The 13,607-nt window shown below is 39.9% G+C and overlaps 1 protein-coding gene across 2 annotated transcripts in view; it reads left to right on the forward strand.

The window, feature by feature from the left end:
- The window catches only part of SND1 (staphylococcal nuclease and tudor domain containing 1), a 475,051-nt gene that overhangs the window by 174,838 nt on the left and 286,606 nt on the right, over positions 1 to 13,607 (forward strand). For both annotated transcript variants that reach the window (XM_036247541.1, XM_036247542.1), the window contains exon 11: positions 9,398 to 9,487. In XM_036247541.1, coding sequence (XP_036103434.1) covers positions 9,398 to 9,487 — 90 coding nt within the window. The remainder of the gene's footprint in view (positions 1 to 9,397; positions 9,488 to 13,607) is intronic.

Consider the following 13,607-nt stretch of genomic DNA (forward strand, 5'->3'; position numbering starts at 1 on the left):
GGAACAAGCTGCAACCCGAGGTACGTGCCCTTAGCAGAAACCGAACCCGGGTCTTTCTGGACCTCAGGCCGACGCTCTAACCGCTGAGCCAAACCAGCCAGGGCTTCTCTCTTGATTCTCAGGTTCCATATTGTTTTCCTGTAGTTAAACTTGAAGACTATTTGGAAGTCTTGTTTTGCCACCATTACCAGATTGTTTCAAGTTGTCTTGATTTGTATAGAATTTCAAGGAGTATTTTTGAATTACCTCCAGCTGCTTATGCTGAGATAAGTTTGAATTCCTGGTTGCTACTTGTTTATTATTATTGTTATTATTTTAAACCATTTTTACATTAATCAATCTCCTCATTGATTGTTTAGAAGTCCTCTGACTTTCTAAACCTTTGAATTTCCTTTGGTGTAAGTGGGGCCAGGTGCTGAAATGATGCTCAGCAGTATTTCTCAAAGTGTGGCCCACAGCCCTACTTGCTACTTACTAAAAATACGGAATTGTGGAAATCACACTAGCTCTCTCCTGAATCAGAATATCTGGTGTGAGCCTGGCAGTGTGCCTGTTTACAAGCTCCCAGGTGATTCTTAGGCACACTAAACCCCTGACAACCCCTGACGCGTTGATTGCCTTCTGGCAGTGCAGTGTCTGGCTCACCAGCCAGGAGTCTTGGCCTCTGAGATAGCTGAAATCAAATCTGTGCTCCACCCTTATTGCTGTAGAAGAGGGATCCTAATCCTTCAGTCATTCAAGTAGGATTGCTGTCCACATTAAGCCTACTTTGAAAGAGTTGTTATTGTGGGGGGAGAAAGTTTTCCTAGCCTCATAGAGTCCCTATCTGGGTCTGAAAACTAAACTTCAGAGTTTACCAGGAGAAGAGCATACACATGTATTTCATATAAGTTTTATGTGACATAAGGGCCTCCATAAGGAAACGGAGACTGGAAAAGATGGACCTGAGTATGTTATGCTAGGTCTGACAAAAGGTAGGCAGTCCTTATTTCTATAAGACAGGTCAAAGAGTATGAGGGGAGTGTAGTAATTTATGGGAAACTTAGCTAGGCCTGTCAGTTTATGTTCTTCTCTGTGTCCCTTAGTCTTTGGAAATAAGGATGGTTCTTTTCTGTAGGTATAGGGAGGGTGCCTCTCACATAAGGGTTATAATATGACCTGTTGCAAGGGAGAAGGTAGGAGGAAGGTCCTCCTACCTGTTTCTATTGTTTTCTAAAACTCCTTCAGCTTGGACCTTACCATTAACAATAGCAATTATTATATTTTAAATTCAACTGTTTTCACCATTTTATTAGATCCTTAAACATGGGATCAGCAAGATCAAGTAGGGTTGTCAGAAAAATCTAGAAATTTGAGGGTCTTATAAAAGCAATGAAACTCTTTAGGGATCTGGTATTTTGCATAATCATGGGATTGAAAGTCCAACACCCTTCCATTCTCACACCCATGAATTTTTTTTTAGAGAGAGGGAGAGAGGGAGAGAAACATGGATGAAAGAGAACATCGATTGGCTGTCTCCTGCATGCCCCCTGGGTATTTGGCCCACAACCTGGGCATGTGCCCTGACCAGGAATCGAGCCAGTGACCCCTTGGTGCATAGGTCAACGCTCAACCACTGACCCACACCAGCCGGGCACACCCATGAATTTTTATAATCACATTTTAATGTTCATTTAATTGGATTTCTCCATTTGATTTCAGTCTTATTGTTTACCATTCCTTCTTTGGTTTCTGGAGGTATGTATGAACTCTATTACCTTGTTGTGAATTTGTGACTTACCTAGACCATGTCTCTTTAGTAGGCCCTATTGACCTTTAAGAGTTTTTTTGATTGGGAGAATGAAATAGAGCTAATTGGGAAATAAACAGTACCTGGGGAAATGTTTGGATGTATGAATCTTCTGTGTATGGTTGTTTAGGTATAGTGGTACAAGATCTCTTCTCTTCCATTTGGCCAAGGTGGTTACCATTTCCAAACTTTTCCCACTGCTGACTGTAGCTTTCTAGATGTCCATCTACCTTTTGTGGATTCTGTCTCCTGGCTGCCAAGGGAATTGAAAGATCCTTGATTGTAAATATTTCCAAGGCATGTAGCAATGTTCCTATTTTTAAGTCTATAATTCAAATGGAAATCGTAGCCTTTGTTTATTCAAATGGCATGTGTGATAGGGCAACTGGGGCTGGCCCATCATGTACTGTTTGGAGTTTTCTCCATTTTAATCTAATCATGTCTGTTCTTATTTAAATTCAACAGTCAGTTTTAAGATCTTCATAGAAATTAATTCTGCATGACTGCTTTAATATGTTACAGTTCAAGTTCCTTTAAGAACAAAAATCAAACTTGTTTTTGGCCCTGGTTATTTGAGAGAACGTTTGTAGGTAAATTATTCCCTTCTGCCTCATGGAAGCATATGTCTATGAAAGAATATTTTTACATTTTGTTTGGAGGAAAGAAAGGAATCTAATGTATTTTTTATGAGGCAAAGAATGGCCAGTTATTCTGCTGCAGACAGGTATTTTAAAATTTAAAAAGTTGCCCAAATAAAATTTGGGGTTTTCTATCCCTAAACATTTTTGGCTTAAAAAATTCCAATGTTATATAGTAATATAACAACAATTTTCTTTTCAGCCTTGATATTATGCTACATTTACTACAGATCCTTTTCTTTCAGAGATAAAGCCTTACAGATAAAGTTGAAAGCCCCTGTGTACTCATCCTCAACCCCGTTTCTTTCTGCCTTTCCTTTTCTTTTCTTCCACTGCCCATCTACATCAGAAACCATTACCATTCATTCTATATTCCAGCATTGTTATCCCTTTGCTGCTTATGGAACTCTATGAAGACTTGATTGTGTCTGTTTTTAGTCTGTATTTAAATGGAATTTTACTATATCATTCTACAACTTGTTTTTCTTCCCAGTATTGTTTTCCAGAATTGTTCATTTGTTGTGTTGCTCTAATTCAGCTTAACTGCTCTGTGGTGTTCTACTCTATGACTATACTGTAAACAGTTTAATATGAACACTGACTTGTGTTGCACATGTGAGACTTTTTAAGATATAAATTTACCTGTAAGTAGAATTTCCTAATTCTAGGGGCACAGATCTTAAGCTTTCAGAAAGGATGCCAGTAGCTCCATGTCAAGATGCCATAGTAGTTGAATCATTTTATAACTCCAGTAGTGGTTAAAGCGCACTCCCACTTTCCTACATTCTCACCTTTAATAATATTGCCAATATAATGGATATCCTGTAGTATTGCAATGTACTAATGAAGTTACATCTATTTTTTTTTTTTTTTTACATACACAGTGTCCAGTTGGAGTTTTGTTCTGAAATGCATGTCTATACCTTTTACCAATTCTTCTATTGGATTGTTTCTCTCTTTTCTAGTTCTTACTTTCTTTACTGAGTAAATTAAATTAATCAGAAAAGAACTTCCAGAGACTCACTACTACATCTACCCCCTAATAGTATCTGTGTCCACACACCTAAATGTGAATGATTGACACTCTTGTGTAAGGCCAATTCTCTCCTTGCCTATTTAAGGACATTGCTTTAGCACATCTCTGCTCTGCCCTACTTTATTACTTATTTACTCTTTACTGGACCATTGTGTGTTATTGCTCCCATTTAAAATAAAAAACCAAAGCACCTTTGCTTCACCCCATTTCCTTTGCCAGCTGCCATATAATTCCTTTGTACTCCTTTGTGGCACAACTTTCACAAGTGTTGTATGTACTTGCTGTCTTCAGTTCTTCTCTTCCCATTCCTAGTTCTAGTTCCAGTCAGGCTTTTGCCCTGCTGCTCCACCAGAATCATTCTTATCAAGTTACTGGTGACCCACACTTAATTTAATCCAACATGCAAATCTTAGTCCTCATCTCACCCGCCTTGCTGCATTCGACATAGTAGGTCATTCCCTCCTGCTGAATTCACTTCCTTTCCATGTCTTCTAGGACACAACTCTCTGGTGGTTTCATCCTGTTCAGCTCACTGTTGCGCTTTCTCAGTCTCCTTTTGCAGATTTCTTCTCTTGAATTTTTTACCTCTTAATGTCATCAGGACTCAGTCCTCGGTCCTTTTCAATCTCTTAGCTTTTCAAATACCATCTATATGCCAACAACTCCCAAATGTATATCACCGGTTCAGATCTTTCTTCCAAACTCCACACTTGCATCTCCAGCTGCCCACTCAACATCTCCACTTGGAAGTTCAGCACATCTGTTACTACACTTATGATCTTACTTCACTTTCTCTAGAGTACTCTCTCTACCTGTGATCTTCCCCATCTCATTTGATGACCCCACCTATAATTCCATTTGCTCAGAAAAAACACTTGGAGTCATCCTTGACCCCTTCATTTCTCTCAAACCTTAAATTACATCTATCTACTTTCTAAATATATCCAGGTTCTGATATCTTATTTCCCTCACTGCTACCTCTTTGATGTAATCTGTCATAATTCCCTTCCAAGATTATTATCATAATCTCATAATTGCTCTCCCTTTGCTCTGTCCTTTCTTTGCTATGGTGTCAGTTCTCAGTGTGGTGGCCAAAGTAATTCTTTCAAATGTTAAGTCAGATCTGTGTCTCCTCCAGCCTCCTGTATACTCTGCTGTAGCCCCAGTAGTGTCTTTGCTGGTCCTTGAGCTCGCTGGACATGTCCTAACTCAAGGTCTTTGCATTGGTTGGTCTCTCTACCTTTCTCCAGATGATTACATCTCATACTTCCTTTGAGTCTTTGCTAAAATGTAATGTGATCAGGGTAGACCTCACCAAGGCTATTGCAACCCTGCACCCCTGTTCCCTCTGCTCTGATTTCTTCATCCTTTTCGCTTATCAGCTACTTAGAGTCTATACTTTTAGTTCATGATGTTTTTTTCAGTAAAAAATTTTTTATTTTATTTTAGTGGAGCCATATTATCGATCTTTTTTGTTTTTTTCATAGTAGGTTGTGTTTATTCAGCCTTGCTTAAGGAATTTTGCAGTATCCCAAGGTCATTAGATTATTTGAATACAGTTTTTTTTGGCTATCACATGGGCTAAAATTAGGCCTGAGTGGGGGTTAAGAGTAAGACCTTGATTTGAGGTCCCTTCTATTCCCTCCAAACGAGTATTGACCAGAGACCTCATTTTGGAAACCAGCCAAAAGTAATTTTCTTATAAAAATGCCAAACTTATCTTTAGTTGCTGAGATGTGGGCATTGGGCCTCCCTGCCAGACCCTGAGAGCTATGGAAGACTGAAGTTGTCTCTAATGTGAGTCATTGCAGGGCCTACATACAATGTCATTTCTCAGGATATACAGTGATTACAGCACAGACTAGTTTGTGTATTGTCTACCCACCAGATAAAGCAAGCATTCTTTTCTATTTTTACTTTAAAAATATTCTCATGTAAATTAGAATCTAAACTAGACAGTTCTTTTTAGCAGGCAAGATTTAGCTAAGCCCTATGTTCTCAGAATACATTCCATACTTAAGTTGCTTCTTAGGGATTTCAAAGGCTTTTATGTACCTGGTAATTTGGAGGAATTGCTTTTATTTTATAGTTTCTTAGGGACTTCTAATATCTCTCTTGTAAGATGTTTACAGATGTCAATATCTGCTAGCTCTGAAGGGTTAGAGTAATGAGATCATTTTGTTTTACTTGTGATGTCTTGTTTTCAGCCTGTGCTATTAGTTCTTTCCTAGCTTCATGAGAGACATATGATTGGACTCTGATGCTGCCCTGTGTTTCACTTGGATGTTTGTGAGTGTACTATTTGTCTTCTTTCATTCTTTTGAGGGTATTTTGGCTCGACTCAGTCCTGTTAAGTGACTAAAGAAAAGGATTTTTGTTCAGACCGCCATTTTCACATACTTCGATGTACCTCATCCCATGATCTGCATTTGAATTACTGTTTGAACTGCATTTTTTACCTTTCATTGGTTATTTTGGAGTTTTAGAGTGTACTGCTGGTGTTTCAGAATAAGTAGGGTAAGGTTCAGATACTCAGATTCTGTGGCAAATCATAAGGCTATGTATGGTAAATGTTGATTTTTTGTTGGAGTCACTTTTTTATAATACTTAGGCTAGTGTAATCATATAGCTACTCTCTGTAAAAAAATTGTTCTCTATTGCTTGGTAAATATTAATATACTGCCACTTCTTTATTTCTGGGGGCTGATTCTGATAACCATTGATTTTGTGTTTATTGAAAATCCTGTTCATTACTGGCACCTAACATCTTCTGTCTAGCAAGCATTCTTATTATATCACTGAGCGTCATCCTAAGCTCTATTTTATGGATTTTCTATCATACTTAGCTCCTCAGTAGTGACCCACTATTTTCATTTGGCTGCCTGGATGTTTATAAAAATACCTGTAATCCTATGCATCTGCCCTCCTGTTGCACAACACTCCCTCTAGCCAGGCAATCTCATCTGCCCCATTGTCCTTGTTCTTCTTCTTCTTCTTCTTCTTTTTTTATCCTCACCTGAGGACATTTTCCCATTTTTTGTTCAGATAGAGTGGGTGGGAGGGAGAGAGAGAAACATCCACGTGAAAGGGACACATCGAGCGGCTGCCTCCCTCACAACCCAACCAGGGCCAGGGACAAATAGCAACCAAGGTACGTGCCTGAACCCAGGTCTCTCTGGACCGCAGGCCGACGCTCTAACCGCTGAGCAAAACTATCCAGGGCTTCTTCCTCCTCTTCTTCTTCTTCTTCTTCCTCTTCCTCCTCTTCCTCTTCCTTTTTTTTAAAACCCACTGGAAGACATAGTTGATATTGAGTCTTTTTTTTTTTCTTTCTTTTAAGCAAGAGGGAGAGAGAGAGAAACAAGTCAAGTGGTTGCCACCCACACAACCCCAAATGGGGCTGGGGACAAACTGCAACAGAGGTATGTGCCCTGAGCGGGAACCGAACCCGGTTCACTCTGGTCCATGGGCTGATGCTCTAACTGCTGAGCCAAACCGGCCAGGGCTGTTCTTGTTCTTTTCTCAGTGCTATGTTAGTAAAGATTTTCATGTTTCGCTCTGGCCAGTTTGGCTTAGCGGTTAGAGCGTCGGCCTGCGGTCCGGAGAGACCCGGGTTAGGTTCCCGCTAAGGACATGTACCTCGGTTGCAGTTTGTCCTCGGCCCTGGTTGGTCGTGCGGGTGGCAGCCACCTGATGTGTCCCTTTCACATCGATGTTTCTCTCTCTCTCTCTCTCTCTCCCTCCTGCTCTACCTGAACAAAGAATGAAAAAGTGTCCTCGGGTAAGGATAAAAAAAAAAAAAAAAAGATTTTCATGTTTAAGGCTATATTTATTAGACAGTGGTCATAGTACCCGAGGACCTTGGTCAGAGTTCGATCATCCCAGTTGTTTCTGGGTAGAATATCTGCGCTCCCACACATCATCTGGGAGAAGGAATAGAGACTCACCTTCATTTCTGCTGCCTTTTTTGTTTGTTTTTAAACCAGAAGAAGTAGAAGACAGTTGGATGATGAGGAAGGTGAAGCTCAAACTTAAAGAATTATCTACATTCTGAGAAGAAATTTTCTTGATGATATCAATCAATGATTTGAAGTGTTTAAATGATTATGTCCTGGACCCCAAGACTTAGGGGTCTAGGAGGAAACATTAATTTCTATTCCTTTGACCTCAATATTTTTATTAGGATTAGTTTAAATATAGGGTGTTAAAATGAGAAAGATTAATTGTTTGGGAGTTGTTGGCTGTTTAAGAAAACAACTAATTTAAATACTTTTTGAATATAGAATGGATTATACTGAGATAATTTTGTTTTTTAGTTTTTTTGTGTGTGTTTTTTTTAATCCTCACCCGAGGATATTTTTCCATTTATTTTCAGATAGAGTGGGAGTAGGAGGAGAGAGAGAGAGAGAGAGAAAGAGAGAAACACAACCCGACCAGGGCCGAGGACCAAACTGCAAATGAGGCACACACCCCTGACCTGAATCGAACCCATGACTCTTTGGTCCGAAGGCCGACGCTCTAACCACTGCGCCAAACTGGCCAGGGCGAGATAATCTTGTTTTGTCAGATGGGTAATAGATGGCAAAGGTGAGGCTTAGTGGACTAAGCACACACAGTAGGGGTAAGCAACAGCCTACATCTAGGTCAGCAATTAGTCCTTGATTTTCTCTTTTCCTAGTGAATTTTTTTCAAGTATTATCTGGGTCCCAGCGATCCACAAATTTGTACAACTATTTATGAGTATGTACTATGAAGGAGACACTATACTTGTCTGTGGGGTCACAGAGAGCAGCAGAAATGGAAAGGCTCTCTGTTTCCATGGAATTTAGGAGCTAGCCAGAGAGAGATACTACAGTAATTATACCAACTTATCTAGCCAACATCTTTCTACTTCTCTACACGTGCTCTAACCCTCCTCACTCTCATTTAAAGGCAAACGTCTCAACTTTGAATCATCATGACTTAGGATATTGGATTCCTCCTCTTTTATCCCCACTATCTATTTTGTAGTCAATTCCTGTTCATTCATTTCTTAAAAATGGTTCTCGTATCTCTTAAGTTTCTATCCATTTCCAGTTCTGTCACTTTCATTCCAGACTCTCTTTCATACTAAGTTACATTGCTTAGAGCAATAACCTGTTTTTGTAGAAGTCTGGGGCCTATGAGAAGATGAAGGAAGTCTGTTTATATTTTTGTGTTATGTTGAAATAGTATTTATTTCTGCCTCTCTTCTTTTGTTTGTTCTGGTTTTTTTTTAATGGTAATTTTTTTCCTATTCTGCAAACTCACATGAAGTCCCACCTTGTCCATATAACTTTTCCTGATTACTCCTTTCCCCTTACTTGAAATCTTGTAGCATCTAGTCCCTTATTTATATCATACAATTTAGCACTTATTCGAAATTGCTTTGTGTTGCTATTTCATGATCTGTATGCTTTCTTCTATTACTCTATTAGGTTACAGAATTTTGAATCCATGATTATAACTATTTACAGAGTGTGTTCTATGGGGCTTATAGTTGGTAGGTTCTTAGTAAAGGCTTACAGAATACTGTAATTAGATTTATAGTATATCTATAAATATTTGAAGGGCCCTAACACTCATTGAGCTTCTTCTATTTACAGTTTATGGTATTTCCCTGTTGATTGAACTTTCAGGTTGTTTCCAGTTTGAGTAATTGCAAACATTCCATTGCTCGTTTTTGAGCCTGTCACATGAAAAAGATAATCTTATTCCCTGTAAAACATTTCAACCAAATATTAATCATCCACCTTGTATCTAGCACTTATTTAATATTTGTGATACTAAGAGTTAGGGACTATATTTCACTGTATTCTAGTATCTTGTGCTATTGGCCATGTTCATTTGTGTTTTATGTTACTGTATTTTGGTTTTCTTCTTTCTTCCTGATCTACTATTTTATTTTGCTTTTAGGATAAGAACAAGAAACTGCGTCCCCTATATGATATTCCTTACATGTTTGAAGCCCGGGAATTTCTTCGAAAGAAGCTTATTGGGAAGAAGGTAAGTGATGACAAATGTATTTGCAAATGGGTGGGGATTATTTTAAACTGGGCCTTTGTGATGGATCTCAGAGACCAGCAGGTGACACTTCCCCACCAAGTCAGGCAGAATTACTTTGATATGTAGAGAGGCATACCTTTGTATCTGGAAATGGTATCCTTGGGAGAGGTTTAAAATGGGGGCCCTGAACAAAGTGTGATTGCCAACCGCCTCATGACACATTCTTTCCAGGGTCCAGGCTCAGTTCCAGTTTTCATAATTGCATATTGCCCTGAATTCCATCACTTGGCTGTCTTGTTCTCTCCATACACCTCCATTAAAAGTTGGTGCTGTGGGATTTGCTAGTGAGGAAAGGTTAGCACTTGTTTCTGCCTCCCCTACTTCTTAGGGATAGATTGGCTATGGAGGAGAAGAGGGGCTCTCCTGAAATAGAAACATGCCCCTGTGGGGAGGGACTGAATGCCTGGTGCCCAGTGGAGGCTTTGGGTAGCACGTTGACTTTCTAGTCTAGTGCAGCAGCTCAGAGGCCCCAAGAGTACATTCCCTTGTGTTCTTAGAGCATAACATTCTATGACCAGCTTCAAAACTTGCCATTCTGGGAAGCTGGTAATGAGCTCCTGAGTTCCCCCTTATTTTTCCTGACTGTCCCACCCTCAGTATCTTGGGCAGTTCTTTGTGTCCTGGATAAACACAGGAAATGAATGGGATTGTTCCTTTGGTAATGGAGGGAAATCTGTTACATGATCCTTTTTTCTTTGATTCAGTGGGGATTCTTGCAGGCAGTGTCATGTTTTGGGCCAGTTATTATTTTATCTTCAGAAAGTTAAGGCTATTTTTGCTATACGAATAGCATATTCTTTTTATTATGACATATTAACATTCTTTTTTATTTTTATTTTTTTATAATTTTTTTTTTTATCCTCACTCGAGGACATTTTTCCATTTTTTATTCAGATAGAGCGGGAGGGAGAGAGAGGAAGAGAGAGAGAGAGAGACATCGACGTGAAAGGGACACATAGAGTGGCTGCCACCCTCACGACCCAACCAGGGCCGGGGACAAACTGCAACCGAGGTACATGCCCTTAGTGGGAACCGAACCCGGGTTTCTCTGGACCGCAGGCCGACGCTCTAACTGCTGAGCCAAACCAGCCAGGCCAACATTCTTTACCTAAATGTAGATTTTTAAGCTATCAGTGATGTGACAGTTGGATAAGGCTCTTGGCTTTTGAACTAGTGCCAAAATAGTATATAATAAATATCACCAGTTTTATTATATACCATAGTCACTAGAATGTCAACTTATTGCAAGATACTTTCAAGTTGGGCATAAGGTGAAATTGCTAATTTTGAGATAGAGAAAGCAAACTGGATTCCCTAAAATGAGTATGAAATCTTCTCAGGTTCCTTCAGAGAATAGGCTCATTTGTCATGTAAACCTTGACAGAATGCTGTATTCATTCATGAAGTGTTGTGCGGATGATGGCTTTAAACCTTTTTCAATTTCTAGGTCTCCTGTTATCTGATCTAATGTCCAGCATCTCTACTTCACCAAGTTGATATCATATCACTCATTTACTGGCTCATAAACAAAAGCATAGAGACAAATAAGGAATTCCTTCACACGTGTGGATTTTATTAAAATCCATCCAAATCACATTGAAAGAAGTGGCAGCGCATATTTGATTCATGAGCAGCCGGTTGTGTGGTGTGTGTTACGGCATCCACCTGGTTTCTTTGAAGACTGCCCTTCATTCTCTTTCATCCCTGGGAACATAGATCACAGTTTATTGCGGCAGCTGCTGAACAGTCCTATGAGTGGCCCAGGGCTTCGCTCTCAAACAACCATATGACAGCGTTTGTAAAGTCCTCTATCTCAGGATAAAGGGACTGACCTCAAGTGTCAGATATGGTAGCAATTCTTAAGCAATTAGATTCTTTCTTGGTGGGAGAAGCCTCATTTACTGATTCCTCTGCATCCGAGCTGAGCCCAAGTTTTGTCCCCCACGGTGACATTGTATAAGTGATGAATACTGTATGCCTGTGTAGGGAGTAGGATGCTGCTCAGCTCTGCTGGGCTGGAACATTCCTGATGTGAACGTCTTTTCCTGACTCACCACCTGAAACCACTTGCCTGTCTTCTGGGGCCATCAGTTACAACTGCGAACACCCATGTGCTCTTGATTCTGGGAGCAGGCAGGACAGTGGCTGCCTCGGGGGTGGCTAGCACATCACCTCACATTTCTGCCAATTCCCTTCAGACCGCTGCAGCTGTTGAGCATGGCACATGGTGATTAAGAGGCACCGAGAGGGAGCATGTGTGCCTGTGTGCTGATGTGCCTGTGTGCACGAAGCTTATTAGGGCGGCCTGTCTCAGCTTAAGCAAGATAATGGAGGTAGAATCATCTCTGTCTAGGCGATTATTTGACCGTTCCAGAGACTCTATAATATGACAATTGTTAGTAATTTCTAGAACACAGAGGAATAAGATTGAAGGTAAACTGCCAAGGTGCTTTGTTAGGTTCAATGGCCTCCATTTCTGTTATGGAAATTAACTTTGATTCACTTCCAAGATTTAATTCTGGCTAAATGCCTTAATTAAACTAACTATGCTCCTCCCTGTGCCTTGGTTTTATCACTTGTGAACTGGGAATATTATTTGCCTTTCCTTTCTCATGGGATTGTCATGAGAATTTAGGATGGTGCCAGTAAGATACGTTTTTTGTTTCAGTAATGCTGCTTTTGCTTTTGTATACAATCCAGCATAGCTTTACTTTTTTGGTTATGATTTTATTTTTACTGGCTCTGGGGTCAAGAAATCTAAGTCAGCATGAAACTAATTTGACTGTCATCAACCCATTATACAGATCTGGTTGGTACCTGGTTAGATGTGGCTCTAGGGTTCCAGCTTCCACAAAATGAGTATCCATTCATGTTATAGTGTGTGAGTGAGTGTTTGCTTTGGTTTGAGGGAGAGGTAGGATACACTGGAGGTGTTTCAGAAGCTGTAGAAATTCTGTGCTGCCTGGTAGAATGCCCTCCCCATGACTTGTTTACCATGTGCCATCTGTACTTTCACTAAAATATTGCCTAAGGAATATGCATGGTCTTCACTGTCTTGCTAATTTCTTCTGGGTTCTTCATGGCCCTAGTGGAGTGGAGAAAAGGAATCCATGGTAATTTTAGTACGTCTTTAAGTTTTCCAGAATGATATCCCAGGTATATAAGATGAGATCGATACCTTCCAAAAAACTAGGGTTATAGTTCTCTTATAGCCGAAGCAGTTTCTGTGTGTACATATTTTTTCTTAATGCTTAGAAAAAATGGAAAACACCTTTGTGTGCCTGTTATTTTTCTCTCAGGGGAATAAGGTAATAACTAGCACCTTCACTGGGAATTTTTACCACCTATGTCTAAGAGTCTCTAAAGTAGAATCTCAGTATTTCTAATCTGTGTGATACAGCATTTACAAATTATATAATTGCAGTTATCACCGCTAGATCCACTGCATTCAAACTTGTTTAGACAACTGAAGGGTCATAAATGGTGGAAGAGATGGAATTGCATGAAGCCAGGGTTCATTGAAGCATCTGCCCTAGCATTGGATGCTCAGTCCAGGCTCTCCTGTCTCCAGCAACCTGTGCCCCCAAATACGCATCTGTTCCTTACTTGTTTTTGCTGCTGTTTCTATTAAATAAGCAAATTTGAGAATGAGACTTATTTGTAAACAGATAACATTGTATGATTTTCATGCCACTGAAAAGTGTTCTGTGAACTAGGCTGACTCTTTTTTAGGCACTTAACATTGGGTATTTTTCTTGATAAATGCAGACATTTCGGAAGTTTTGAGGTTGTAAATTAGAAGTTATTTCAAATTCATATTGCTTTAGAATGTTCTCTTCAAAATCTATCTTTCCTGCGGTCCATACTTATGGAGGCCTGGAGTTCTTTGGGGAAGGAGGGGAATTGATCTCTTTATGTGCCAGACTTATAATAAATCCAGCATGTTCAAAACTGAACTCATGATATCCTGTCAGAAAATCTGCTCTCCTCAGTGTTCTGGGAGTCACACCAATATCTGTTGCTGTGGGAGACATCTTTGACACTACCCCTACCCCTCATA

This window comes from Molossus molossus, unplaced genomic scaffold (genome assembly GCF_014108415.1).
Source record: "Molossus molossus isolate mMolMol1 unplaced genomic scaffold, mMolMol1.p scaffold_m16_p_7, whole genome shotgun sequence".
Classification (NCBI taxonomy): domain Eukaryota; kingdom Metazoa; phylum Chordata; class Mammalia; order Chiroptera; family Molossidae; genus Molossus; species Molossus molossus.